The sequence below is a fragment of the Aythya fuligula genome, chromosome 2 (assembly GCF_009819795.1).
Source record: "Aythya fuligula isolate bAytFul2 chromosome 2, bAytFul2.pri, whole genome shotgun sequence".
Classification (NCBI taxonomy): domain Eukaryota; kingdom Metazoa; phylum Chordata; class Aves; order Anseriformes; family Anatidae; genus Aythya; species Aythya fuligula.
Genome location: NC_045560.1, coordinates 62,406,120 through 62,434,101, shown reverse-complemented (window position 1 = coordinate 62,434,101; position 27,982 = coordinate 62,406,120). Strand labels below are relative to the sequence as shown.

Genomic DNA, 27,982 nt, shown 5'->3' with positions numbered 1-27,982 from the left:
ATATGAGACAGCCACTTGAGGTAAAGCAGTTCTATCCGCCGCCCGGCTGGCAGTGCCCTTGTCTTGTCCTCTAACTTCATATAGTGTTGCTAAGATAAGAGCATTATTTCTGGTCATAAGCTCTTTGGACTTGTGCAGGGAAAACACACTTATTTTTAACTACAAGTTGCTCCTCAACAAAATGTGATTAGTTGGGCATGTTCACACACATCTATTCTAAGAGCAGTTCCTCAGATTATGGAGTTTCTGGAGCAACTCCTTAGCTGGTAGGATGCCATTCTTGTGAATACTTTTGGAGATTACCTTACTTTACATCAGCTTAGATCCTAGGCCAGTTATTGTTGAAAATGGCGTTAAATTTTCCCTTGCCAGAAGTGCTCAGAGCAAGGCACCTTCCCTACAGGAATTGTATTTCTTCCTGGTATGATGTCCCTCTTTGGGAGTGACAAAGCAAACAAAGGTGAGTATCAGTGTGAGAACTGCCAGTCAGATCCTTTCTCTTTCTGAAGAAAATTCTGAGGGAAGGCATCACTGGAGGAAAGAATATTTAATTAAGATTAATTTTATGTATATCAAATACAGGGTACACTTCTGCATTTACTTGCAACATGGCAAATAAGTGAGGAAGACAATGAGTTGTGGCAACAAATTTTTTTTCTAATCTGGGAGCCATATGCTAGCATAGGGTATGACTGTCCTGGGCAACCAGAGGAATGCACAAAGTTGCACGTTCTGTTCTTGGAGATGAGTAACTTGTACTGCCTTCGCTCTGTTAGGCTCTGGTGTCCTTAAATAATGAAAAGTTCTCTGAGATATAAAGAGAGTTTATTATTGAAACTGCTCAGACATTTTTATTTTTTTCTGATGCATTTGAAAACAATGTGGCATGCAAAACTGAGGGGTGTCCTTCCTGGTATATGAGAATTGATAGCTAAATAAATACACACTGCTCAGTGGTGTGTGTAAGAAGCTCTCTGAGGCTTTGACTGTCCCGGAATTATTAGAATGCATTTCTTCGGATCCAGCAATTGTGATATGTGAGACTTTTTGGAGTACTAGGTTGTAATTAGAGACCACTGCAGTTGGAGGAGGAAAGGGTCTTTCTGGATGTTCCTCATGAGAAGTAATGGCATACTTTGTTCTGTGTAGAAAGAAGAAACTCTCACTGCTATTTATTTCAAATTACTTCAACAGCTATACAGAGCATTCTCATCTCAACCAATTTCAGCCATCTAAAGATAGAAGTAGCTAGCCTTCAACAGTATATTTATCACAACAAGTCTGTTTCCAAAGGAATTAACAGATAAGAAATAAATCAAACTATTCAGTGCATAATGTCTGGGAGCCTGTGTTCCGGCATCAACATACAAGATTCATGGTAGTCACCTGGAACAGAGCCAAATGTACAACTTCTAGTAAGATCTGGATTTGTAGCCAGCTTTCACGATAGTGCAGTAATGCTCAGATATTCCTTGCTTTGTAAAGGCTTTTGCTCTGGTCTGTTAGTATGGTGTTATCCTTGCAGTTTGGCTCTGGATCCTAATTTCCCAGCAGTTAGGATTTGGTTCAGTGGTAGGGTCAAGATTTCATTCAAGTCAGTTTCTACTGCTGAATTATCACAATTTCTGCTTCCTGCTACTGCACTGGTTGACTTGTTTTATTAACCAGAGGAGGAATTAATCAAGAGTAGCTCTCTTTCTGATTTGAGAATCTATTCCTGAATAGAGTCTATTTGTTAATCCCTACCCTTTCCTCCCCTCCCCTCCCCAGTTATTTGAAAATGATCATCTATGGTTATCAAAACAAGTTATCCTTTGGTTTCCCCAAAAGTTTACTGTCAAAAAAAAAAAAAAGAAAAAGAAAAAAGTTATTACATATATTTTGTATATAATAAATTAGTTATATTTTAAAAATACAATTTTTCCTTTTTTCAAATTCTGCTGTCTTCAGAGAAAAAATGTTTTAAATAAGGACAGTTTATGAAAAGAGATTTTCTTTTGAACTTTTCAGATGGAAAAAATGGCAATGAAACTACTTATATTGAATCAAAAGTAGTTATTTATCTTCAGAGTAAGTTTAGAATATTTTTGTGTATTTCACTTAAAACCCAGCATCTCTTAATCTGATTTAGTATTGCCCTTGTTTCTTGTGGCATTATACACAGTTGGAAAAATAATAAGAATGTTTTGACATATAAGAGCTTTTTGCAAAAAAAAAAAAAAAAAAAGTCAATTTGAGTGAAAAGATGCAGTGTTAACACACTTTCCTGGGATTAAAGAGAAAAAAAAATAAAAAAAATAAAAAAATAAACCAAGCCAAAACCACCACCAGCAGAACAAAATCCAGAACCTTGTAGTGTAAATGACTTTTTTCTATACTTTTGCCAGAGTGAAATTTTAGAAAAATTTAATCTGTTCTACTGAGAATCTGATATGGAGAGCTACAGCCATGCCTTCACCACAGGGACGTAATGCAGTGTCATTCCACATAACAGTAGATGCTTCAGTGTTTAGTGCCAGCATTGCAAGGTTTTAAGTGTCTAATATGAAAAATGTCCGATGAAAACAAACAAATTGATTTTACTGTTCAAACTAACTACAACCAGCTTCTTACAATTTAATTTTTTCTAAGATGTAGGGTTGAGGGAGACCAATTGGCAAATAATAATATAAAGATAGATACAATAGAGAGAGAAGCATTTGGGAAGAATTTCCAGTGACAACTTGTCATTAAAATCAGCCTTGCTGTAAAAGATTCTTTTCCTCCCCTTTTGCTATTTTACCAGCTTTGTGTGTTGTAGTGCAAACATCAGGCATTCTTTCTCTTTGTTTGCAGGATCAGCTTTTACAACATCTGATAACCTGTCCCTCAGTTCCTGGGTATCCTCCTCAACCAGTTTTCCTGGATTTCAGCATCCACAGTCATTGAGTGCCCTGGGTACCAGCACTGCATCCATAGCTACACCCATTCCTCATCCAATCCAAGGATCTCTGCCTCCATACAGCCGCTTGGGAATGCCTCTCACACCCTCTGCAATAGCGAGTTCCATGCAAGGTAGTGGCCCCACTTTCCCTTCCTTCCACATGCCTAGGTACCACCATTATTTTCAGCAGGGTCCTTATGCAGCTATCCAGGGACTGCGTCACTCCTCCACAGTGATGACGCCATTTGTATGACTGATGTAAGACAAGAGAAACGCGAGATTTTAAATGTGCAAGCTTGGTATGAAAAAATACAAGGGACCTTCCTGAAAGGCCTGTGGCAGGAGAGTTCTGAACTCGTAACAAACCAGCTAAGCAAATGCATAATGGAGATTGATTCCTCCCTTGAGGGATCACAAGAAGAGATCGTGCAGCTTGGAGCTGCTCACAGACCTATGTGTAACACAGTTGAAATGGATCCCAAAGTTCCCAGGATTTCTGGTCACATGCAGGTTGTTCCAAAGGTGCATTGTGCCTCGTGGAAGTATACATTTATGCAGCAGCGTACAAATTAATTGTGTATAGGTCTTTTTCCATATGCTAGAAGGATTCTGAAAAAGGCAATACTCTCACTCATCTCCATCTCTCCTTGTGACTAATGAGCGTCTAAACAGAAAAATGTGTCACTGTAATTTTGAGCATGTTTTGGGCTATCTCAACATACTTTTGCTGGGAATAGGACAAAGTGTCCTAGGCCACTGTCCTTTTTGAAAGTCTGTCTTATATTCACCAAGAGCAGTATTTCATAGTTGCTATATAGCCTCAAAGAGAAAATTATTAACAAGTTTTTTTTTTCCTTCTTTTTTCTTTCTCAGTTTCTTTCATAAAACAATTATCAATTCCAAAAAGAACTGTGTTACAGGACTGTAGCAGTAATGATGTATTCTGTCCTTTGGTCTAAAAATAAGCTTGTCCCATGTCCTAGGAGGAGCAATTTAGCTGTCTATTAAGGTATCATGAAGGAAAACATTGATTTTTGGAAAATCTATTACTTAAACTTAGAGACCCAACACATAAAATCTTTAAATCAAAGCTTCTGTTTGCTGTTGTGCTTGCCACTAAAGATCTGTGTCCAGCTGCAAATGTGTACCATTAACAGAATTTCAGGATGGATCAGTCTCTATATAGATTCTAGATCAACCTACAATCAGTAATCATCATATAAGACGAATGGCATTGGAGTATCCTTCTACTTATTCTAATTTTCTTGCATTTGGTCATGCCTGTTGTTAGACATGTTGTTTGGTCAGGTAAATGAGGATTGTATTATCTGTTTTCTCATGTCCCAGTAGAATGGTGTGTTCTTGGGAAAATTTCAATGTCAAACTTTGCCTATATATTTTTTATACATATTTGCCTTTTTTAGTTAGCAATTAGAGTTCTTATTCAAAGTACTGTCGACTTTTTCTAGCACATTGTGTCCAATACAACTGTAGAGTCATAGGAAAAATTGACCTCTCTGCAGAGAGCTAGCATGAGTCTTTTGCACTGTTGAAAAATGAACCAGTGTGATGCTGGTTTTCTGCATGGCGGGAACTGGGATTTCACTGTAAATAAGAAGTCAACACAGAGTTTCTGTGTACAGTTGCATCCAAGTTATAGATGATAAGACATCTACTGGTTAAAAACAAACAAACAAAAAAGAACTAGCAATCCAATCCCATATATCAAAGTTCTGTGCAGAAGTGGAACACATTGGAAAACAGTGCCAAAAGGACTGTTTTCCTCTGCTCTTGACTAGTGGGTGATGGCATCATATAGTGGGAAGTGGAGAGCAGTACAACAAGCCACCTACCTCCCCTCTCAGCAAAGTGCAAGGCAAGTCATGCTTTTTTTGTTGTTGTTCCATTGCCTTATCTTATATGCCCAGTCACACCAAGCAATGACAATCTCCCAGACTATTCCCAGTTTCTATTGTAGGCTGGGGCATGCATCTCACAGATAAGGGCCATCTTTATATATTTCCCAGTAGCTGAATTTAAAATCCCACAAATTGGCCTTTACAATCACCTCAGTTATCTGCAGTATCATCCTAATTTCCCTCTACTCACTGATGGACATTCTGATAAAAAAAATTACCTGGGGCAATTTACAGCTTTCGTTCTCTGCATGTGAATGAAAACAAACTTCTATTTACAGTATCTGGGTTCAGAGCTACCAAAAGGAGTTCCATAAAAGCATATAATGAGCAAAGCTCTGGTTTAGAATCAGACGTGGACTAAATTTGTCTTGATATGTCAAATATTAAGTTTTGCTCCAGGCTATCAGGTTCATCTGAAAGGTGCACACTACAAGATTGTGCCTACTCATGACCTGGGTTAATATAAAAGTACTCTTTGTCAGAAAATTAGATGATACTAGAAAAATCTAGATGATGCTAGAAAAGACCCACAAGAAAATACCTCTTCGAGTACATATAAAATTACACAATTGTGAGAATTTCAGGGGAGATTTGGAAGGAAATTTTAATACATCTCCTTCAATTGCTTGACTTCTGTAAGAAATACGCATAGTTGTATGCAGGTCCTATGATGATGTTCACTAAAGCCTGTGGGGAAGTTCTATTTCTTGTATCTGTTTCCTTCTGCAGCTCCATCAACTTATCTGGGGTTTCATGGAACATGGTTAGGTTAACAAGTCAAGCCAGTACCTTTAATGCTGATATCAGAAAGTGGTCAAGTAAGCAGGCAGCTTTTGCATGGCTCTGGAAACAAGTTTGGAACATTGATTGTTCCAACAAGTTTGGAACAAGATTTAGGCAAGCTTTTCAAGTTACATAAAGGCTGCTCATATATTGACCTGCCCTTCCTTCATGAAGCAAAGGTGGAGAAAAAAATGTACAATCTTTAGCCCTTTCTAAGTCCCTGTTCTAAGAATACCAATATTAGGCATGCACAAATTCCCCTGATAATGTGTCATAGAAAATTCTCCAGGCTCTTCCTGAAGGAAGGAAACTGGATGTTGACAAAGCCATTTACCAAAATATGAAGTGAAAGACAAGAGCTTTCCACTACAAGTAAAATGCAATGCATATCTGAAAAATATGGCGGTAGACTCTCCCTATATAAAAACATAAGGCCAATGCCTCCTCAAGAGTCTCTGTGATGAGGTCCACTTTGAAGATGATCAAGAAAGGTTTCTCCAGAATCTGTCAAATCCACACCCTGATTTTTCCAGTCAGGTCAAGGCTCACACCTCTCTCTCCACCTAATTTCTTCTCCCTGTCCCTATTACCTTCCTGTGGACAAGGGACAGCATGAGAGTAATTCCGAGATAAAATTCCTGCTTCTCTGAGGTCAGTAGTAAATTTCTTTTCTGTAATGGAGACAGGATTTCATTCAACATTCTTACCTAAAAATAAAGTCAAACTGCCTGGACAGTAACTGTGACAGCAACAATATAGGTACTCTGTATAAAAAGCTAAAAACCAACTATGAATCTGCTTCAGCATTGATTTCACAATAAAAAAGAAATAAAAAGTAATTAATTGGTTAGAGAGTGAGATTTCTTTGCCTTAAAAAACAAAAACAAAAACAAACAAAAAAAAAAACAAAACAAAAAAACAACACAACTCTACTACTTCACAACTCTACTACTTTGACGATAACTCATTTATTTAAGGAGCTGCTGTACTGCTGTCACAATTATATCACTTTCAGGATAGAAATCTGTTGCTCGTAGATGGTCTAGGAATGCCAAATATAATCTAGAGTTTATTTTCCAATATAATTCACATTTTATATCCCCTGAGAAGTGCTCTTCACCTTTATGAGCTATCTTGGCTGAGCAAACTGGTGCTTTTTTTTTTTTTTTTTTTTTTTTTTAAGAAGGGTGGAGAGAACATGCCTGAATATGCTTTTCAAAGAGAATGATAAGATTATGCTCCAAGTGTTAAGAATGCTTTTGTGTGTTTTCTGGATTACCCTTTTATCCACAGATAGTCAACAGCCTTGGGTATTTTATCCAACAAAAGCATCCCAAACACTAACAAAACTGATGTGGATGCATTTGTCTATTTTATTTATTTATTTTCTAATTCAAGTTATGGAGCCTTGAGAGAAGCTAGACATCAAAAACAGTTTAAATTTGGCTGTTTGGTTTGCAGCATTGCTTTATATGTCCTGTGGAACACTCAAAGATTCAGTCTTACTGGTATCAGTGGTACTCTTCCAGGTATAAGCTGACAAACACCAAGTGTATAAAGGCTCAGAGATTTGAATGGAAATGCTTCTTTGCAAGTTCCAACATAGTATGTTGTGTGATAGCTAACATCCTTATAGTGCAGTCTAAAAAATGCAACAACAAATTTTTCACTAGAAGGCTTTATCAATGTGGGCTGTGTCACTGCATGAGCATATGGGGAGCTTTCCAAAACTGGAAGTTAACACAAATTGTGGTAATTTACTCCTAGATAAGGGGTAAGGCAAAAGTGAGATCAGTGTAACTTTTAGGGCTCATTATCTGGGAGGAAGTTTTGGCCTCAGAGCTTATGCTCATCATCTGCAGAGGGGTGATACTCACTCACTGCAAGATTATCTTTAGTTTTGGTGAGATCTTATTCTCACTACTCCTTACAGAGTGTTTTCGGCTGCAGAAGATGTGGTTTCTTTACTAACCACTTATGTGCTGGCCAGAGGATTTATGTATTACTCTGTGATAGACTGTCCTTGAATATAGTCTCTACTTTATAAAATAACAACTTCTTTTTCTTTATTTTATCTTTTCAAAAGAAAACTAAGCAGTGATTTAAGTAAACTGAAGTAACATTTTATGATAGATTAAGGACAAAAAATACAGTTTGCTGTATTTTAACTTTAGCACATTTAAACAATTTTTTTTTTTTTTGTACCTTCAGAAACATGAGGAAAGATTTGGTTTAAAAATGAGGAAGGTAAAAACTGGATGTAACCTCTTTAACAGAATGTACCACAATTCTGCTGTTTGCTGTGTTGACTTTGTTGTTTATAATGCATTGCGTGAGCACATTCACCATGTACTGAAGTGTGTGTTTGTGTGTATGGGGTGGGGGTAGGGGGAAATCTTTTTATGGAAAAAGAAGTTATGAACATAAACTATGAAGCAACATCTAATGAAAAGTTTCTTTTTAAGTGCAATATATTTATTTCTGCTAGAAATATAATATCAACATTATGTAATATTTGAAGCATTAAATGTTATTTGTAAACAGCTTAAAATTATATATATATATATATCACAAAAATTGTACAGAAGTGCAAATGTGTGGATTCTCAGTTTCTTTCATTAAAATATTGGGTGTTTTGATATATCATTCTTATTTAGCCAAAGCTTGCTGCCTCTGTTGTTTTTCCTCTCACCAAATCCCTGAGCACACTGGAGCCAACGGTGGATTTTTCTGTGAGCACACAAAATTTGGAAGGGCTGATCATATGCAAAAGGCAGTCTAAATCTTGAATTCAAGATATGGAGTGATACTTCTACAGTAGTTAAATGTCAGTGTAGTTTGCACATCATTACAAAAATGATTTTTCAAAATTCTCCATTATCATATTCAGAAATATTGGTGGTTTTGGCCACTAGAGCAGAACCAACGTGGCTGAAATGTGGGGTTCCCAAGATCCCCAAGACAATAAAAAGAGATCTAGGAAACATAGTCTAAGAAGGAATTGGAAAGGAATCAGGTCTGTTTAGGCTGGAGATGTGGAGATTATGGGAAGATGCAATAAGGTTTTCAAATGTGAGAAGAATGTAACAAGGAAGCAAGGAACAAATTATTCTCCCTATCTACTGCAGGCTTTTAATATCCTTTTATTTAATAGGATGTTATTTCTATTTAAATAACATATATTAAAGCATGGGAGAGTAACCTGAGACATCTAAGGTATTCAAAGAAGAGGAATAGTGAAGTAGGGGACCGGATTGCCTAGAGAAGATAAGGAGCAATGTCTATCACTGGAAGTCTTTAAGAACTGGTTGAACATGTGCTACTTGAGAACGATGTGACTAGAGCCAGTCTTGCCTTGGGACAACCGAAGTCTCTTGAAGTGCTTTCAAGCGTTCTGTGAGAGCCATGTCTTAAAACATCTTCCGACAAAATCCTGGTGTTGCTCTAAAGATTTACCATTACCATTAGTTGAGTTTTTTCTTCAAATTGAGATCAGCTGAAGGGTCTTTATGCAGCTAGTTCACAGGTGTTGCTGGCTTACAGGGAAACCTGATGTGATAGAAGAGCTGCAAAGTCCTAACGAACAGCTGTAACACTGCCTTAATTTGGTTTCTGTCTGAATGTAAGGAAGAAGAGAACAGCCTGAGGTAAGTCAGATACACTTTAAATGTGCTGAGTTGCAATCATTCATTAATGTATCTATTTTCCATTTGGAATATTTGCAAATGAGGACAGCTCATTGAGTTGGTAATTGTGTATGTTGTCTTTTGTACCTGTATTGTATTTTGAATGTCATCTTGGTAGCAAAAACATCTATTCTCTCATGGGTATTTAGTGCTGTAAAAGTCTTTTGCTTAACCTCAGGCTCAGGGGCTTTCCTGATTACATGTACAACTAAACACGTGTGCTGGCACTTTTCCTGAGTCAGAAATATTGGCTGTGTGCCGCTTCAAGATGCGGCTATGCCAAAAGTCTTGCTGAAATCAGTCGGCTTGCTTGTTTAAAGTTAAATCAATGCTTAAGTATTTCACTGGCTTTTCAGTTGAACACTCTGTGCTTTGTAGAATCAAGACTTTTGGGAGCAAGTTGTCTGTATGACAAACACCTTTATAGTTGGATCTCTTTTTTTTTTTTTTTTTTTTTTTTTTTTTTTACTATTGGCAAAAAGAAAACCAGGGGATTAAATAAAGTGAAGATCTGGAGCTTCCTCCTAGCAGGGTTACTCTGAAGAGACTGATGAGTAGTCATGATGGCTGTAGGCTGCCTTGTGTTTCATATTTAGAAAACAGATTTATGTCCAAATCATCTTACTTGGAGACAAGCAGCACAGGAAAAAAATATATATACTTGGATGGTGATATTTTCTAAACTTCCTGTTTAGAAGCACAATGAATGCACTGATTTAATGCTATGTTAGAATTGTGGAGCAATAAATGATATTTTGAATTATGAGTAAAAAGCATTTCAAATGTACATCAAATTATTTAGATTATGCCATGTCAGTTCAATATATAGGTAATTACTGATTATTGTTACTTATAATGATATACTTAACTATGTGTCTAACAATAGATATATATATATATATATATCTAACAATAATCAATAATTCTAAGAATAAAGAGTTGTCAGCCATCTAATTCCTAAGATTCTTATTAAAGCTAGTTGCTAATATAAACGTTGGTTGGTGAGGCTCTAGGGACCTCTGGGGAAACTACAGAAACTGGTTCTTGTTCTCCATAATAATTACTAGAAGGACTAAGAATATGTGGGGATACTTGCCAGACAGATTTTTTGAAGAGTGAGATGACCTCACCCAATGCAGACTGTACTAGATAATTCACTGCTGCAACACTTTTAGTTCTATAAATATAAAATATAACCCTAAAAACAAACCTAGAAAAAGGTGATGGTTTTTATTGTTTAGGCCTTCTGAGTCAAAAAAAAAACAGCCTTAATTGTAGAGACTAGAGGGAGTTATTTGGTCATTACCTGTTGTTGAATTAAAAATCAAAACTGTGCTGAATCATTTTGATCTACTAGTTGGTTTCCAATTGTTTTTATTCTCATTTCAAAGCCTACCAGGAATATGTGTAGCCATTTTTGAGAGGTTTCTGTGTTCTAAAGAATCCCCTTGTTTTGAGAGACCGTTTTTGGAAACTTGATGAGCATCTGCTTCAAAGTTCTGTGCTCTCCTGTGTTTGGAGAAGGGTGGTTAGCAGAAATGGTGATGAGATAAATGATTGCCCTTCAGATATGCAGGGGGCAATCAGCAAGCTCTTTGCTTTAATTCAGTCAGCTGTTATGGGCGATAGCTCAAGCAGCAAGATGACTTCGGCAAATGCCTGCAACTGAATCCATATTATATGGCATTTAGGGAAAATAACCCCCCAAATGGTGGAGGTAATATAGTTTCTTGAACAGCTGCAGCAGTTCTCTGTTTAGATACTTAGCTTCTGGCAGTTGTTCCTAGATATTCACAGCAGGGATGAAGTACGTAACATAAAATCTGTGTCAGGAGTCTTTTATCTACTCTTTCAGAGGCAATCTGTTCATATATCTTGTCAGTTCAAACCAGAATTACTATTGTGCTCTTCACCTGAGTCTCTGTGATAAGGCACCCTAAAATGTCCTGAAAGCAATAATAAGAAATTGTGGGATTTCATGACTTCTTTACTTATAGCCTACACCATCTTCCAGTTGGGTTTTAGGGACAATACATCCCGTAATTTTAACCATAAAATCCTAAATCATTTGGTTGATATCAGCAGAATCCACTTTCTTTCTCTGAGTTATCACAGAACTGGAATGAGCTGTGATTCTTCAACTGATAGCCTGTCCTTAACAGGGGCTGCTGGAATTGGGCCACCTCCAGGCAGGGGTCCTGTTCTGTTGAAACCACTGCTCCTCCTGTTTCTCTTTTCTATTATGAGACATGAAGTCTGCTGGTCTGTGCTGGTGTTCTCTAGTGTGAAAGCTGAGTGTGGGAGACAACTGTTTTTTTTCTTTCTCTGACTCCTTGTCTTAAAGTTGTGGTTGATAGCTAGTCCCTTACAAATCTATTGTTATTCTTTCCTGTTTTTATTATTCCTCTCGTATAGACCCATCCCAGGGCAGCTAAAAGACAAATTAATCTTTATCTTGATGCAAATTGGTGCCTGTAAAATTTGCATTGATAATATCTGAGTGTGTACCCCGGGCTTTGGCATGGCAGGTTTCAAATTCCGTCCCTCTGAGTGTCATAGCTCTTAGACTTTAGGCATCAGTCACACTGCTCATCTTCAATGATATTACAAATAAGTTAGTAGTGCTCAGTAGATTTATCAGTGTGACTTTATTTAATCACTCCCATTTTCTGTTAACACACTCGCCCCAAACAGTGCCTTGCCAGAGGATGATTAGATTGCTTCAGATGGTTAAAGAATTTGGCCTTTGCTCTTGTGTTTTGCCACGCACTAGAAACATCCTACATTTTTGTATGCACAAAAATGCACAGTCTAACACTTGTGCCCCCAATTTCCTTTACAAGGCTTTAAATGTTTTCCAATTATTCTTAAATGAATTACTATGTGCCATATAGCCTTCCTAGCACTTAAGACAACTTGGCATGGTTTCTAGTAGTTCTGGACAGACAACTTCTTGTGTTTTCAGTCACAGAAAGTATCTCCCATCCTACATGCCTGATGATGGAAAAGACTGATAAGGAATATTATAGGCTGAGATTTCAAAGCACCTAGGGAATGTAGATGCACAGCTCCCACTAATTTTAGCAAGAATGATGCTCCTAAATCCCTATGTCCTGTTTTGAAAGCCTTAGCCATACGGTTTTGCTATTTTGAAAGGGTTTTTTAGAGACCAACCTCTTCTGTTCTTTCAACAAGCTTGGCCAAACTGTTAGAGAACACATGGATACTTTATTCTTATTTGCTACCTCAACAATAAGAGCACTTATCTGAGTTGGAGAGATTAATGTCTCTTCTCTGTGCAAATCGGGACATGTTTTCTTTTGTGGATCCTCTTTTTGGAGCTTAGTTCTCCTTATGCTTTGCATAAGAAGAGCCTATATACCTGCCTCAAAGGCAGAACTGCCATCTCAGTGGAATAGGGAAAACAGAAATTTGCTGTCCCAAGCAGAAGGGATGGGCTAGAACTGTCTTGCCGCAGAAGAAGCAGGGAGAAATCAGAACATCGAATTACACAGAGGAGAACGGGAGCAGGGGGTGCCTCCAGCCCTGCTCATAAGCAGCTTCTGCTGCCTGGCACATTCAAGTTCCTCCCACAGGAAAAACAACACATTTTTCTCTTCAGGGCTTTGGCATAGGCAGTAAAGCAGGCAGCAGGTTTGGGACTGGTCTGTCCCCTGGTCTGCAGACGCTTAAACATGCAGACTTGTTGGTGTTTGTGCCTGGAGACACTCTGTGCGTTCCTCTGGTGGCTTAGGAGCCTAGAGGCTGAGATCTGCAATGTTCAGGTCTCTCTCATAGGTCAGCCTCCAACCTGCATGCTTGGGCTGAACAGGGCAATAGTCCTACTTCTGTCTGAAATCCTAGTAGAAAGCTATGAGGAATGTAAATGATAATTATTCCAAAGTCCAAACTTTAGAAAAACTTTGTTAAAGCTATTTTTCACAAATAGTAACGTGTCTGTGAACCTGACATTCAATGTCTTATGACATAAAATATTTTTAACGCTTGTATGTGTGGAAATTCCTGGAAATGTGAATCCACAGTGCAGCTGTGGTAAGGTGGACATGTTCACCAGAATGAACACTCTGGGGAAAAATAGGAAGATGTAAATAGCAACTGTCCGGATGCTACAGCAGAAATAAATTGGAAGCTGATCATAAGATCTAAGTGGGTGTTTAGAGTTAGTGTAAATAGAAATACCAAATTAAGGAAATAACATGTAATTTCGAGATGAATTGCTCTATGTGCCAAATGTAAAAGTTCACACTGAAGATGTACGGTATGCTAACAGGAGACTAGGGGAGACATTTTAAAACCTAAAATCACATGAAAAATTGCAAGCCATGTACAATAATATTTAACAAAGTCACACTTGCAATAAGGGCATAAACAAAACTACAATATAGTGAAAGAAGACAACTCTAGCTCAGGAAGAAGGTTCCCATTATCATGTAACTTGAAGGAAAAACAGATCAGATGTTCAGACTTCAGCCATACCAGATGCTGATTGAAGAAAACACTAAGAATCACCCATATAAGCCTGTCCAAGCAGAGACGAAATGAACGCTTATCGTAAATTTTGTGTTATAATGCTAATTGCTATTTACCTCTTCAGTTCTGGAGCAGGTCCACATGAAATAATTTGCATAGCTGGGCTAAACCAATGATTCAAACAGACAAAGACAACGAACTGGATTTTTCTGCTTTATCTGTGATTCATGACAAGGGCTGAGCATGCATCCAGATGGAGAAATTACTCAAAGAAGACAAAAAGGACCCCAGAAAAGGAAACAGAACTGCATATCATCTTCATTTAAATAATGAAAGCCATAAGAATTAATAAGTGTACCAAGCTGTTGGAATAAAATTGAGAAAAGAAACAGAACTCTGTAAAATTTCCCCCACCATTGAACATGACATACATAATCCAAAAATGAATAACGACTTAATTTTTTGTTTCACTTCACTGATGTTGAATTAACAAATGACTTAAAATAGATTTCTCCATGTGAAGTTGCTTTGAAAAGCGATGCTTAAAAGAACCATTTTAAGCTGGTGAGGAAACAACAAGTTTAATAAAAATGTAAGCATTTGCAAAAATGTTACATGTGGGTCCGTACTTCTGTTAGTAAAGAAAACAAGGATTCTTAAACATGATGAAGTTTAGGCACAAAACTAGTTCTGCCAGAGGTTTGTACTTCTGCAACAAAAAGGACTAGAGCAGGGAGCTTGTTCGTGAAATGCAAATGTGGTTTCAGCTATTTTTATTGGATTTCCTTATTTATATCAAAAAGATGTTATAAACTAATCGTTTTACTTTGCTCCACCCAGCCTCATGTGTGAAATGCCCACATGCAGAGCTGTAGGTTCAGTATATTTTAAATTTCAGTATGGGATGGATACATTCTTCATAACCTAATAGTAAAACTAAAACATTTAATTTCAACATTATGGCACCTTTTCACATGTGATAAGGACTCTTTTTTTAATTTATTTCCACCTGAAAATCATTTGGTCTGAATTAGAATCTGGTTCCAAGAAAGTGCATTTCTTCTTTTAACAAGTTCACTCATCATTGAGCTTCTTGGCCATGTTGTTCCTTCATTTGAATACATACATGTAATCTTTATATTATTGCACACAGCCACTCTGTCATACTTTTTTATTGTTATACGCCAAAATACTAATAATTAAAATAAATAAACCCTGCTGGCTGCACAAGCTTGTGCAGCAGAGAGCTGACTGTGCTGAGGGGTGGGGCACCCTATGTTTTGGTGGCTATCCAAACCCAGGACAGCTTTACATTGTCCTGGGTCCACCTGAGATCCATACTAGAGCCCGCGTGTGCCGGCATGGGTATAATTCCTGGTGTGGGTGTCCCCTCACAGAACAACCTTGCCATCGAGCTTCCAAGCTCAGGGCATTGCTCCTGGTTCTGGTGCCATCACTGGGGAACTTTCACCAGGAATACCTTGCTGGCAAAGCCACTGCAGGGCAGGACCATGTGCTGTGCTAAGAGGGCAGCCAACTTCAATATTTCCTGATGGGCATCAATGTTTTCTTTTTCTCTCTTTTAAATTTATTTTTATTATTATTATTATTTTTATCCTAACACTCAGCCTACAATGAACAATTCCCATGTTCGTTTCTAATGAGAACCCAATGGTCTTTGGGGAGACACCTGACCCTTCCCCTCCCCTACTTGGATTCAGAAAGCCACCTGAGAGAAAACTGTTTTCCAGCCTCTTTTCCGCAGGCTCTCTGTGCCCTCTGCCGGCTGCAGGCGGCAGGTCCGTGGGGCGCTGCTGCCCAGCTTTGGGTGGCTTAGGCAGGGACAGCGCCTGATGACACCTCAGGGTGAAGAGTAGGTAGGAAAGGGGAGAAAGAAGAAGGAAGTACAGGAAAAAGAAAAGGAGTTGGGCTGTCTACATTTTTCCGTGTGCCCCGACCCAAATTGCCCAAATTCCCTCGTTTTCTCATCCTCACACGCCAGCATGACAGTGTTGTTTCAGTTCTTTCCCCAGGATCCTATATCATCATGGCTGCAAAACGTTATTTTACTGCTATAAGCCGCTTCCAAGCAGAAAAATTCTTTTTGGTTGTTGTTTTGTTTTTATTCTGTTCCCTACACAATATGTAACCTACAGCTTGCCTTGAGTATATCCTCTCAGATCTTATAGCTGGTCCTCAGGTGCAAAAGCCACAAGGTGAGGGAAAAGATGCTAACCTGTACCAGCAAGAGATTTCTGTTTCTTAAGTTGAGTGATGTTTTCTCTGGTTTTGTTGTTGTAATTGTTGCTGTTTTTTTTTTTTTTTTTTTTTTTTTTTTTTTTTTTTTGTTGGTTGGTTGGTTGTGGGTGGTATTTATTTTATTTTATTTTATTTATTTTATTTCTGTTCCACCCTCTCTCTGCTTACCGATAGGCTGGGATCCAGTCAGTTGAAAGCTGTAATGTCATTTTAGATCATGGATGGTAATATATTTATTATTTATTTTTATTCCTACATTTTTTTTCAGCAAATATTAGTGTTTTCTGTAATAAATTTTATCTGAATAAGAGGAAATAATTAGCTCATATCCACATGCACAATTTTTTAAGTTCTTCCCAGTAGACAAAATGAGCATACCAGTCCATACCTTAACAAAGTTATCTTTGAATCCTTTTGGAACATGTACCTAATACCATAGCAAGCAGAAAATGCACAGTCTGATTTCTGTTTGTACAAAAGCCAATTTATAGTGCTCAGAAAGCCTTGCAAGGCTTAAAACAGGTGTCTGCACCCACATAAAGCTTGCTTTCTGCACCAGAGTTGTGCAACTGTATAGTCGTACAGGACTTGGTGTTGCTCAGCTGGGAAAGCATGTCACACCTAATGCCTTACTTGGGGCGAAAATATGCAGATTGCACATTTACGTAAAGATGCATGTCTTTTCTTTTGTGGGAATAATTTTCATACATCTGCAGACCTTCACTTTGAATCTCAGCAAGCATGACGATAGTGAGTTCTAAAGAGACTTTGTGGTTTATTCTCTTGAAATGGTCTTAAAATCTGTCCTCTTTTTCCTTCCACTTTTTGCATAGATCTAAATTGTTTTTAGTACAAGAGCCCTCTGAATGCAAAACCATACCCTGCTACCATGAAGTCTGACTGTTGAACTAAGTTGAAATTAGCTAAATAATAAAGAATCATTTGGTATAGTTTGGCAATCTCATATATGAGCTTACAGAGACTTCAACTGTATTTCTGGAGGTGAGTGAGTAAAAATCATGAGCATAAAGACTTATCTTCACATTTAATCTCCATGATTTTTGATTCTCTTTTTAAGTGGGCACAATGATAGAAATGGTACTATCAGACAAATGCAGACTCTGCTGAACTCCCTAGTTAAATGGGAATACATTTCTTCCTAAGTGGAAATGTTGAAGTCCCAAGCATGTGTCTGCCCTTAGCCCTGCTGTCTCTGAAGAGGAAAAACATGTATTTGATAGATAAGAGAGTTTGGATCCCTCCTTGTTCTTCCAAGCCTTAGTTGGGGCTTTTCAGAAAAAAGAGGACTATGCTCCATGAAAGAGTCTAATGCCATTAGTACTAAAATTAAAGGGACTGTAGGACAAGGACAGTGCATCTTTGAAGTGTACAGAAAAGACAGAAACCAGGCAGTTCTTCTTGAGGTAAAGTTTGCAACATGAGAAATGTAAGAAAAACCTGAAGATGCAGTTGCAGTCTTTCTCTTGGAAGGTGTCTGCTGATGTGAAGTCCTTTGTCTTTAGGTTTCCCTTCCTTCAAGAACAAGGGGTGTAGTTTTTCTTCTTCAAATCATTCTAATGACGGTGGGGAAGAAAGCCCAGAAACGTGTTGTCCCCGAGACCCATGGGATCTGTTTGTGGAAGCCTTCATGAGGAAGAGACCTCCAGAGTTAGTTCAAGAGGGGAAGGCAGGCAGCAAACCCCATTATATGTGAGAGAGAGAGAGACTCACTTTTGAATGTGGCAAATACAGCAGATGTCACTCCATGGGAAAGCAAACATGTATCCTGGGGTAGAGAGTATAAATAAAAAGATACTTTCTCAATCTCTTGAATGAAATGAAAATGTTAATTATGACCAAGATTTTATTCAGTGTTTTAGAAATTTGAGACCTCAGGGCCTCTGACGTGCTATCAGGGGATGCAGGTTTCCTTCTAGCATTTAGGTATTTCCTTTCCACCCACAGCACACCTTTAAAAATATATGAAACACTGAAAGTAGCAGGCCTCTGTTGAATTGGCACATTTAAAGTTATTTTCCAACATGACTCTTCTTCTCTTTCCTTCTTTGTCCTCTGACTTTCTATTTTCTTCCTCATTTACTGCCTAACCCTCTCTAGTCTTGTTCTGGTCCCTATTCTCAGTGCTACTAATCGACTAGTCCCACAACTCCATTCCCTGTTACCACCCTCACGTCAGATCATCCATTCTACTTTCAAAGTTGGCCTGTGACAGACCAGTTGGAAAAACCTCAGGTGTCTCTTGAAGACCCGAGCTAATTTTCACCTGCAGACTCAGTGTTTCCTCTTTCTTCTCCTGCTGCCCTACCTCAGAACAAAGACCCAAACAAATGTTACGGGTTTGGTCCTGCTCTTTTGCTTATGGGGTTTTCTCTCTCTCCCTTTCTCTCTTTCTCTCCTTCTTTGGCAAAAATTGAAGGGATTTTCATTATTTTGTTGTAGAAGAGTGATATTTTCTGAGTTACATAGAGAAATGACAAACCACTTCTGAATAGTAGTTCAGAGTAAAAGTAGCATTTTCCTTGCTGTATTAGGAGCTGGGTGGTCTCTAGCTCACAGCTGGGTCAGGGGATACTTGGGATGAATTTTTTTTTCATAAAGACTCATTGGGGGATTAGCTGGTATATAATAATAAAAAGTAGGACAAGAAGGGATCTTCAGAGATCATCTCCATGGCTCAAACTGAGATCAGTTTATAATTAAACCACCTCTGAAAGATGTTTATCTTATCTGCTCTTAAGAGCCTCCAACAATGGAGATTTCACAGGTCCTTTAAAAAGTCTGATATTTAGCTACTCTTTCACTAGAAATCAGCCCTAATGTCTAACCTGTCCCTGAGTCTAATTTTAGCCCTTCATTCCATATCCAGTGCTTCTTTCTTTTCCTGCAGCAACCTTTTGCCTTCTTGAAAAATGATATTGCATTGCCACTGATTACTCTTCTCTAGTCTTTTTCACATCCTTCTTGTGTGGACTTCAAGGGGTTTTATACTGTGTGTATGTGTTTGGAGGGAGAAAATCTACTCTGCAACTACTGTGGCTGATGTAAAACAAGAATGACAGTAAGGGATAAAGGAGATTATGAGGAAAAATCCCTGTCCTTCAGTGGATCTACATCTTTTCTGAAGTGCAGTGCTCACTACTAGACACATTCCTTTAACTGAGATCTTACCAGTGCTGACTGGAGGCGATAGATGATTTCATGAGTGAGATACGAAACTCCTTTTTTTTTTGTATACCCTAATGTAATGTTTTGTTTTTCTTCAGTTGTTCAACAATGCTGACTGATATCACTAGAACATAGAAGATTTTAAAAATCAGTTTACTCTAACAGATTATTTTGTATTCTTTCTTCTGTAACCTTGCTAATACTGCTGGCAATAAATCAGTTGCAATTGTGGAGGTTCCACACCTCTTGCAAAATGCACTTCTGCATGTGGCCTGTGAACGTGAAGGTACTTTAAACTTGGCATGGGGAGTTTTGGAGTTAGTGGGCAATGGGGTTCTATGTGGTTGAAAAGCAAGTAGAATTTTTCCAGGCATTGCCTCAGCAGATGGGGAAAAAGAAAACTTCTGTCTGAAGCAAAAACATCTCTTAAAACTTCATCACCTTTTTCTACAGTCACTTTGCATTTCTCTTCTCCCTAGCATGGTCTGTTCTGTGTGTTCTTGTCCCAGGAAACAGCACTAAGTATTAGTTCCAGCCAGCATACTCTTCTGCTATATGACATCCTTTCCTCCATCCACCGAGAGGCAATTTTAAAAGCATCCTTCCCGTGAGGGATTTCATCAGAGAAACCCACGATTACAGGATGGTCCACAGTTTCTCTGCAGTAGAGCCTCAGCTCTTCTCAATACCAATGAAATTATCTGGGACTTCCTGATGTGGCAGTTGCATGAAAAAATGGCTAAATAAAGAAAGGTATGTCTGATACATTTGAAATATATGCTTTACATGCCCAGCAGTGCTGTTTGACTTCTAGTATTTTATAGATAATTATCTTAGATACAAGCATGTGCGTGTACATATTTATATGTATTCATACATATTCTTATGTATTCAGATGTATTCACACATTCTCATCTGTATGAATATGTGTACTCTTGAAAGTGAGTTGCTTAGTGAACTTCTCATTTTCCTGTCAAACTAACGTGAGAAAATGAGTGCTGTACCGTATTCAGGCTTTAGTCTGTCATCAATACATACATCCACATATATCAGCGATGTAATCCCTCATTAAGTAAAAGCCTCTTGTGAGGCTTTTGTGTGACTTGTGAGAGATGGGGTGGGGGAGGCAGCAATGGTGCCAGTTCACTTGCAGGATGGTGTGTGGTGCTCCAGGGGGCACGCACGGGGGAGCAAAACTATTCACAGTATCCCACATAGCTCATGGAGAGTGAGAGAGAAGGCAGACACGCAGAGGATAGCAGTTTGTAAAGGGTAAAAGTCTGTATGTAATAGGTGATTCCTATCTGCAGAGTCAGGATGATCACCAGGAGCAATACAAATTTGTGGCTGAGATATTTACAATTTGTACTTGAAACACAGGACCGATTCTTCTTATTTTGCATCAGACCATTTTCTTATACAGAATTACTCAACACAAGTCAGGTGTGACTCAAGCTCTGCAGATAGCATCGTCTGATTTAAATCAGCAGCGATTCTGACAAAGACTCTTTTTAGTGAGTATGTATAAACACGTGACATTTTTTTGTTTGTTTGTTTGTTTTCTTCCCCCAAGATGATGCAGAAATAAAGGTGATGTCTTTGACGATAGAGGGCACTGTGACCTCAAAAATAAGCTGGAAAAGGGTTCTCTAATTGCCAGCACAGCTGATGGGACACGAAGAAAAGTATTTTTCCAGCTAAAAGGGATCACCACCTCTTCCATGATAGTTCAAAATAAGAGGATGGTGATGTGGAAAAGCAAGGAGGGACAGACTTTTAGGGCGTGTAATGTCCTGATGCCCAGGAATGAACTATATTGTCACGTGGGAAACTGAAAGAAAGGGATGGACAGGATCAAGTTGTTCGAGACTGTGGCACACCTCAATATTTTGGGTACACAGTCTTTAAAGCCTGATTTTGGGGGTGTTTTTGGCAAGGCTTCAGAATGTATAAAGAAAGCACGCAAATATGATCATGATATAAAACAAATTATCAAGGAATTAAAAAGGTGAGGAAGGAGATGAGGAAGACATAAGAAACCACTGCTGTTAGTCACCAACAAGGACTTCATATGGAATTTTTGGAATTTGTGTGTGTAAATTTTGTAATTATGTAAGTTAAAGAGTTTGTAGAGTTTGTAGCCTCAACATTTTTTTTTTTTTAATTTTTTTTCTTTTAGTAAATTCTTTGGCAAAAGGACCAGACTTACCAAGAAAGATGTCCTACAACCCTCAAAGTGACCATATTAGTCATTTCAGCTTGCTGAAAAGTGTTCTGCTTTGTTCCGCCATATGCAAGAAGCAAACAACATTCCCCAGTCATGGCTTTGTTTATTGTTTAAGGGGTGTTTGATATATAGGATAATCTTGCCTTTGGTCCAGTCTGCCTTTTTGCTTAACTTGTCAAAAGCACTATCAATGTGGATAATTAATCTACATCTTCTCTGCCTTTGCTAATCAGCTCAGGTAAATGATGTACTGAGATCCCCACTGATGTGAATATTGGTGTAAGCAAGAGGTGAAACAAAAAAAATGTGCTAGCATCTGAACAGGCAAAGTAGGGCTCTGCTAGTGTTCCTGGTAACAGCTGTCTGTACGCATTTCACAGCAGTCCACAAGCTTATCCTGCCAAAGTAGATTTGCCACTAAATCTCCAGCAGTGTAGGCTTACTGACTTCAATATGGCAACATATTTCAAGAGTCCTACTGTTTCTCACATCTGGCTGCCCTGCCAGTTGTTAACTGGGAAGCTGTTCAATGAGCACTGCCACACTCTTCTCACATTACTCTTCTAAGTCCATTGCTGACTTCCCATATTTCTACCACAAGTGTGCCCGTATTCTCAATTTTTGCATAGAGGGCGTCTGTTGTGAAATATGGTAATAGCTCAAGCCGTGTCCATATGATCCCATTCTGTTGTTGTCACTTAGCTCCTGCTTGTCACCACAAGCCGCTTCCTCTGTCTTCTCTGATGCATCTTTTGGCAGCAGCTATTTCAAGATGTGCCAAATAAACACCGAGAAATTTTCAACTCCGCAAAAGTTGAAACAAAAGCATGGTGGGTGGTATATCAGGTTAAGGTCAGCTGGATCTATCACTTGTGCTTTTAATAGTGAGTTCTGTGGTCCCCAGATAACTTGCTCTATAATTTGCTTCTGCAAATACAAGCATAATCAGGTGAAGTTGCTGGGGCTATGAATCATGGCATCTATGCCAAATTAGCATGACTACTTGCTGTGGCCAAATGCCACGCAGTAAGAACTTGGAGTGTACAGCAAAGGTTCTTCATTTTGAAAGCTATAAGGAGATTAAATCATGCAGAGGAGTTAAAAGTCCTCAGAACAGTGAAGAATTACAGAAACATTCCAGGTCCCGGTTGGGAGGAGATGATCACACTGTGTGTCATAAGAAGGGGAACTGGCAAACCTCCCAAATCGGCTGCTCAGCAGGGCAAGTGGAAGGCTGTGCTGCTGCAGTCGTTCTCTCTGCAGCAATGAAGGAAGGGTAACTGGAGATATGTCAGACCTAAAAGGTTCCTGGTGTAGCTTGCATCCTTTTCCTGATATTCATAGTATTTCTTGTTCTTTTTTTCTTTAATTACCCGTGGTTATTTGTTTGCTTCACAGCTACAGGCTCTCAAGCATTTAAAGGTAGCATGAAAATGGCACTGGAAACTGAAAACCAAGAAATCAGTTGGTGGAGAATAATTGAGTGACTAATGTTCCTTGGTGCTATTTTGGCAGCAGGCAGTTTGAGGCTTGCAATCATCCCTATAGAAATGAAGGAGGTAAATTTAGGGTCAAACAAAGAAGGGTCTTCAGGACGTCTCATTTTAAAATGGGATTTCAGGCAAGCTGAGTAAATTGTTCTCACTTGTTCCTAGCAGAAATGAGCTTTCGCTTGTATATGAAATCTGCCATAAAGGCGTAGATGCTCCAGTTATACATTTAAAAATGAAACTGCAACTTTAAAGGTGAGAGAACAGAGATGAAGCGATGAGCAAGCAGAGATCAGGCTGCTCTGTTACTAACTCACCAGGAGACCATTTTTCCCTCTTTACATACAATGCATGTTTAAGGGAGTTAACGTAAGAGGGGATTTCTGTATCCTGCAGGAAGAGAATTGGCCCCACAGGGTCATTAAATAGACCAGGGTACAAGTTATGACTGGTCTGCCACCATGTTCTTCTTTTATCTTCCCTGGCAGATTCCTTCATGCATAAGCTCTGAGGGCAATCCTGCTCCTTTATTTCTGCCTTGAGAGACTCCTCGGGCATCCACACTTCTACCTGGCCCAGTCTTCACCAGAAGTGGTCCCAGCTACTTCCATTCCCATGAAGTCCTTTCCTTAGGTAGGAATTTGCCTGCTCTTTGTCTGAAGCTCAAGCAGGATTAATAGCTAGTTGTCAGACATAGCCATATGGTATGGAGCTCAAAATGCTCTAACTGCCTGGGTATTTATTTACCTGGGGCTCTGAGCTCTGCATTGCTATAGTTATGTCACTGTCAATTCTCAAAATAGCTAGTTTAATGCTAGGTCGAGTACATCTAACCAGGTAGTAGTCCTACATTTGTTGGTTGAGGAGACATACTTTACAGGTTATGCTGTCATTACGTGCTAACCTTGGATTAAATAAACCCAGTAAAGGGAGCCTAGAGTGCCCTAATTTGCTACATTGCAGTCCTTCTATTATTAAGTATGCTGCTGAATGTGTGAAAGTGTGGGGGCTTAACAAAAACTTGATAGAAGCAAAGCCCTGTGGTAGCTGGCAATGGCAGATTAACCTTTCCCTTGCTGTAGAATTTGCACAACATACTCTCAAGCAGTGCCACTGGAACCATGCAGAGCAGTACAAGAAACATTGTTATGGGTACATAAAAGGATTGTCAATGAGTACTGTCATTCAGATCACCTTGGGAGAGAGAAGGGCTTAGCACCAACAATAAACTGCAAAGTGAGGGTCTTGTTTGAGGCAAGAGGAAGAGCGAGATAACTGGTGGCAAGAAACAGTACAGAAGATGAACATGAGTGGAGGAAAAGAAGTTCTGGACTGTTTGATGACAAGGTGTTCCTCAGGACACTGGATATGCACAAATGCTGAGAGAGGATGTGCAGGAACTACCAAACCAATGTATTTTATTTGAGGACTGTGGGCTATCTCCGTGGAGAGTGTGTCAGAAACACCATCCACCTCAGCATCCTGAGGCTGCTGAAATCTGGCAGGGCGATTTTGAAATGTGAAGGGACAGTCCCTGTGATCACTCATGGAAAACGCATGGTCAGGGAGAAATGGACTATTTAACAGAAACACAAATGTTGTGGTCCAGGGTGTGCTTTGTTCTGGGACAGCAGAAACTGTGGAATACCATCTTACAGATTTTGCTACTCTTGGGCAAAAGAAGTTAGGATAATCTTATGTCGTGGTTTAACCCGGCTGGCAGCTAAAAAATATGCAGCCGTTCACTCACCCTCCCCCCTCCCTCTCTAGGACGGGGGAGAGAAATGGAAAGTGAAGCCTGTGAGTTGAGATAAAGACAGTTTAATAAGACAGGAAAATAATAATAATAATACAATAATGATAATAGTACTACTACTACTACTAATATGTACAAACAAGTGATGCACAATGCAATTGCTCACCACCCGCTGACCGATGCCCAGCCTAACCCCGAACAGTCTGGCCCCCTCCCCTGGCTAGCCACCCCTATATATTGTTTAGCATGACATCAGATAGTATGGAATACCCCTTTGGCTAGTTTGGGTCACCTGTCCTGGGTCTGTCCCCTTCCAGCTCCTGCTGCACCCCCAGCCTGCCTGTTGGCAGGACAGAGCAAGAAGCTGAGATGTCCTTGGTTTAGTATAAGCACTGCTCTGCAACAATTAAAACATCGGGGTGTTATCAGCACTCTTCTCATCCTAAGCCAAAACACAGCATTCCACCAGCTACTAGGAAGAAAATTAATTCTGTTCTAACTGAAACCAGGACATCTTATTAAGACGATGTCACTGTGATGACCTAGTATACCCTTCAGCACCACCAAGAGTTAAGAGAAATCAGATTTACTCTGAGTTATCACATTTCATTTTTTCCCCGCTTTTTGTTCTATATAGCAAGCTATGTGCTGGCTTACTGAGATCACTCCTTTGTCTGATCTGCAGGATTAGAGATGAGCTACCATGTATGAAACACAGTGTTTGAAATAAACAGAGCTTCTGGAAAAATATACAATTCTTCTGGTGATATAAACCTAGTTTGTTTTGTATTACTTGTTTCTTCTACAGATTGAAGAAAGTGTCATTTTATTTTTAGGTGTACTACTCTACTGCAGCTCTTTTGAAGCAGTGTTGAAGGTTTTCTTCTGCAATTCATAGTTGCTGAAAATGGATTCATCTACATTTAAGAAACTAATGCTCTGTCTTGCATTCTCACAATAACTTTGTAAATTGAGTTGTTTAGTTTACTAGTAAGTGCCTTTGTAATCATGTTCTGTGGGTGGTATCTTTTGCTATAAATTGCCTGAAGAGTTTTAATAGAAGAAAAGAGCCTGAAGGTAATCGATTTGCTGCAGGCTGGAGCAGGCCCAGTTAATCTTAATAGTCTAGCCATCCCACAGCAATCATTTGAACCTTAATAATCTCAGCCCTTCCAGTTACTAAGAGCTCCTTGACTGTATTGATTTTGGCAAAATGTAAAAATAGGTTTCTGGAGTTAAAAATCAGCAAAATATATCATAGAGGTCTTTTTCTATGCCAATTAAATGCAGAACTCCTTAACTATCTGGAGACTGTACATTTCAACCACTCAGCCAGCTCCTCTGGTTACTAAATTTATGGCAAAGCTGCATGACAAAAATCAGATATAAAGATGAATGGTTTGGGGAACTCTTTCTGTTAGTTACTTGGAAAGCAGTAGGGAAAAGAGTATGTAGTCTTCAAATGTTCAGAGAGTGTTCTTTTTACACTTTTATTTCTATTTAGTATATAATAAGCACAGATAAATGTTTCTTGTAGTATTAATCTGTTACAAGTAATTCATGTTTGAAGAAGGCCCTGTGTTATAATAGGCCCTGTGGGGGACTGTTTGTTTTATGTAACTGCATCAGGTGGCCAAATGAAAGATATTTCTTCCTGTGAGCCTTGCCTTGCTCATTTTTTTTCAAGATAAATGTAACACTTACTGTTTGAAATTACCTTCCAAAATACTTGTGGGTAAAACACTGATTTTTTGTCAACAGGGCAACAAATGTGGAGCTGAGTATTTGTGGACAGATAGGCCCTCTGTCAGTCCCACAGACTTTCACAACTTTTTTTTTTTTTTTTTTTTTTTTTTTTAATCTCTACACTATTATTGTGGTAACAACATTCCTACTATTGCAAAGACAGCAAAGGCAATCCTTTTCTCATGTATCTTCTACCTTGATAGGTGAATCTGGACCAAAACTACCTTCCCGTGCTAACAGTCTGACTGTATAGTGATCAAACATAGTTTGAAATGTTTCAAACATGCCCAAAACTCATGAGTAGAAGACCTGTGAATACAGGGTGATGAAGAGAGAACAGGGACAAAAAAAAAAAAAGTGTAAAGACAGAAATAAAGTGCACCAGGGAAGCAAGAAGTATGTATGGTTGAGAAAGGTGTTGCAGGGGAAAAAATAAAAGGGTGGCAGAGAGAAAAGTGTCAAATGGATCAGTCTGCTCTATTTAATCAACTTTGTCAAAGAGAGGTAATTAAATTTGTTTATCAGTGTTGGATGAGTCACTGACCACTGTTGTGTGCCACGCAGAAAAGCACAGGTAGGAAGAGGACAGGCAGTTTTGCTGTAGCTGGGTGCCGTCTGCCAGTCGTGCTGTGCGTTCATCACCCTTAACAGAACGGTAATTCTGGGTGTTAGTGTGGGAGTCGTAATTGCTGCCCTGATTTACTGGTAAAAACCACTTCAGAAAGTTGTACAGAAGTCTCCCCTCAGGGAAGAGGAGGGCCTGGGCTGGTACATAAGCCAGCCAGGCACCCCAGCACCCCAGCTGTAAAGCATAGCAGTGAAACCTTGACATCCGTGAGGTCCACCCGAGAGAAACACCAACCTCTTGCTATAAATGTAAGGAGACTACAGTCTTTGGGCCAACCTCAGCTAACGTAGGCTGCTGTAGGCCAGCAATGGAGCTTTTATTTCTGACTAAACATGTGATTGCATGCCTTAAATGAAATCCCAAGTGCGGATCGGTGCTTCATTCTCTAAATATTACTTCAGAGCGGTGGCTCTTGATGATTTTTAACCTCCTGTCCTGGTTTCAGTTAGCACAGAATTAATTTTCTTCCTAGTAGCTGGTGGAATGCTGTGTTTTGGCTTAGAATGAGAAGAGTGCTGATAACACCCCGATGCTTTAATTGTTGCAGAGCAGTGCTTATACTAAGCCAAGGACATCTCAGCCTTTGCTCTGTCCTGCCAACGGGCAGGCTGGGGGGTGCAGTAAGAGCTGGGAGGGGACAGACCCAGGACAGGTGACCCAAACTAGCCAAAGGGGTATTCCATACCATCTGACGTCATGCTAAACAATATATAGGGGTGGCTAGCCGGGGGGAGGGGGCCGGACTGCTCGGGGTTAGGCTGGGCATCGGTCAGCGGGTGGTGAGCAATTGCATTGTGCATCACTTGTTTGTACATACTATTATTACTTTCGTATTATCACCATTGTATCATCATCATTATTATTATTATTATTATTTTCCTGTCTTAT

At 39.1% G+C, this 27,982-nt stretch overlaps 1 protein-coding gene across 1 annotated transcript in view; it reads left to right on the top strand.

Moving 5' to 3' along the window:
* The window catches only part of TBX20 (T-box transcription factor 20), a 32,804-nt gene extending 29,628 nt beyond the window's left edge, over positions 1–3,176 (top strand). The window contains exon 8 of the mRNA XM_032182817.1: positions 2,836–3,176. Coding sequence (XP_032038708.1) covers positions 2,836–3,176 — 341 coding nt within the window. The remainder of the gene's footprint in view (positions 1–2,835) is intronic.
* Positions 3,177–27,982: the final 24,806 nt, after the last annotated feature.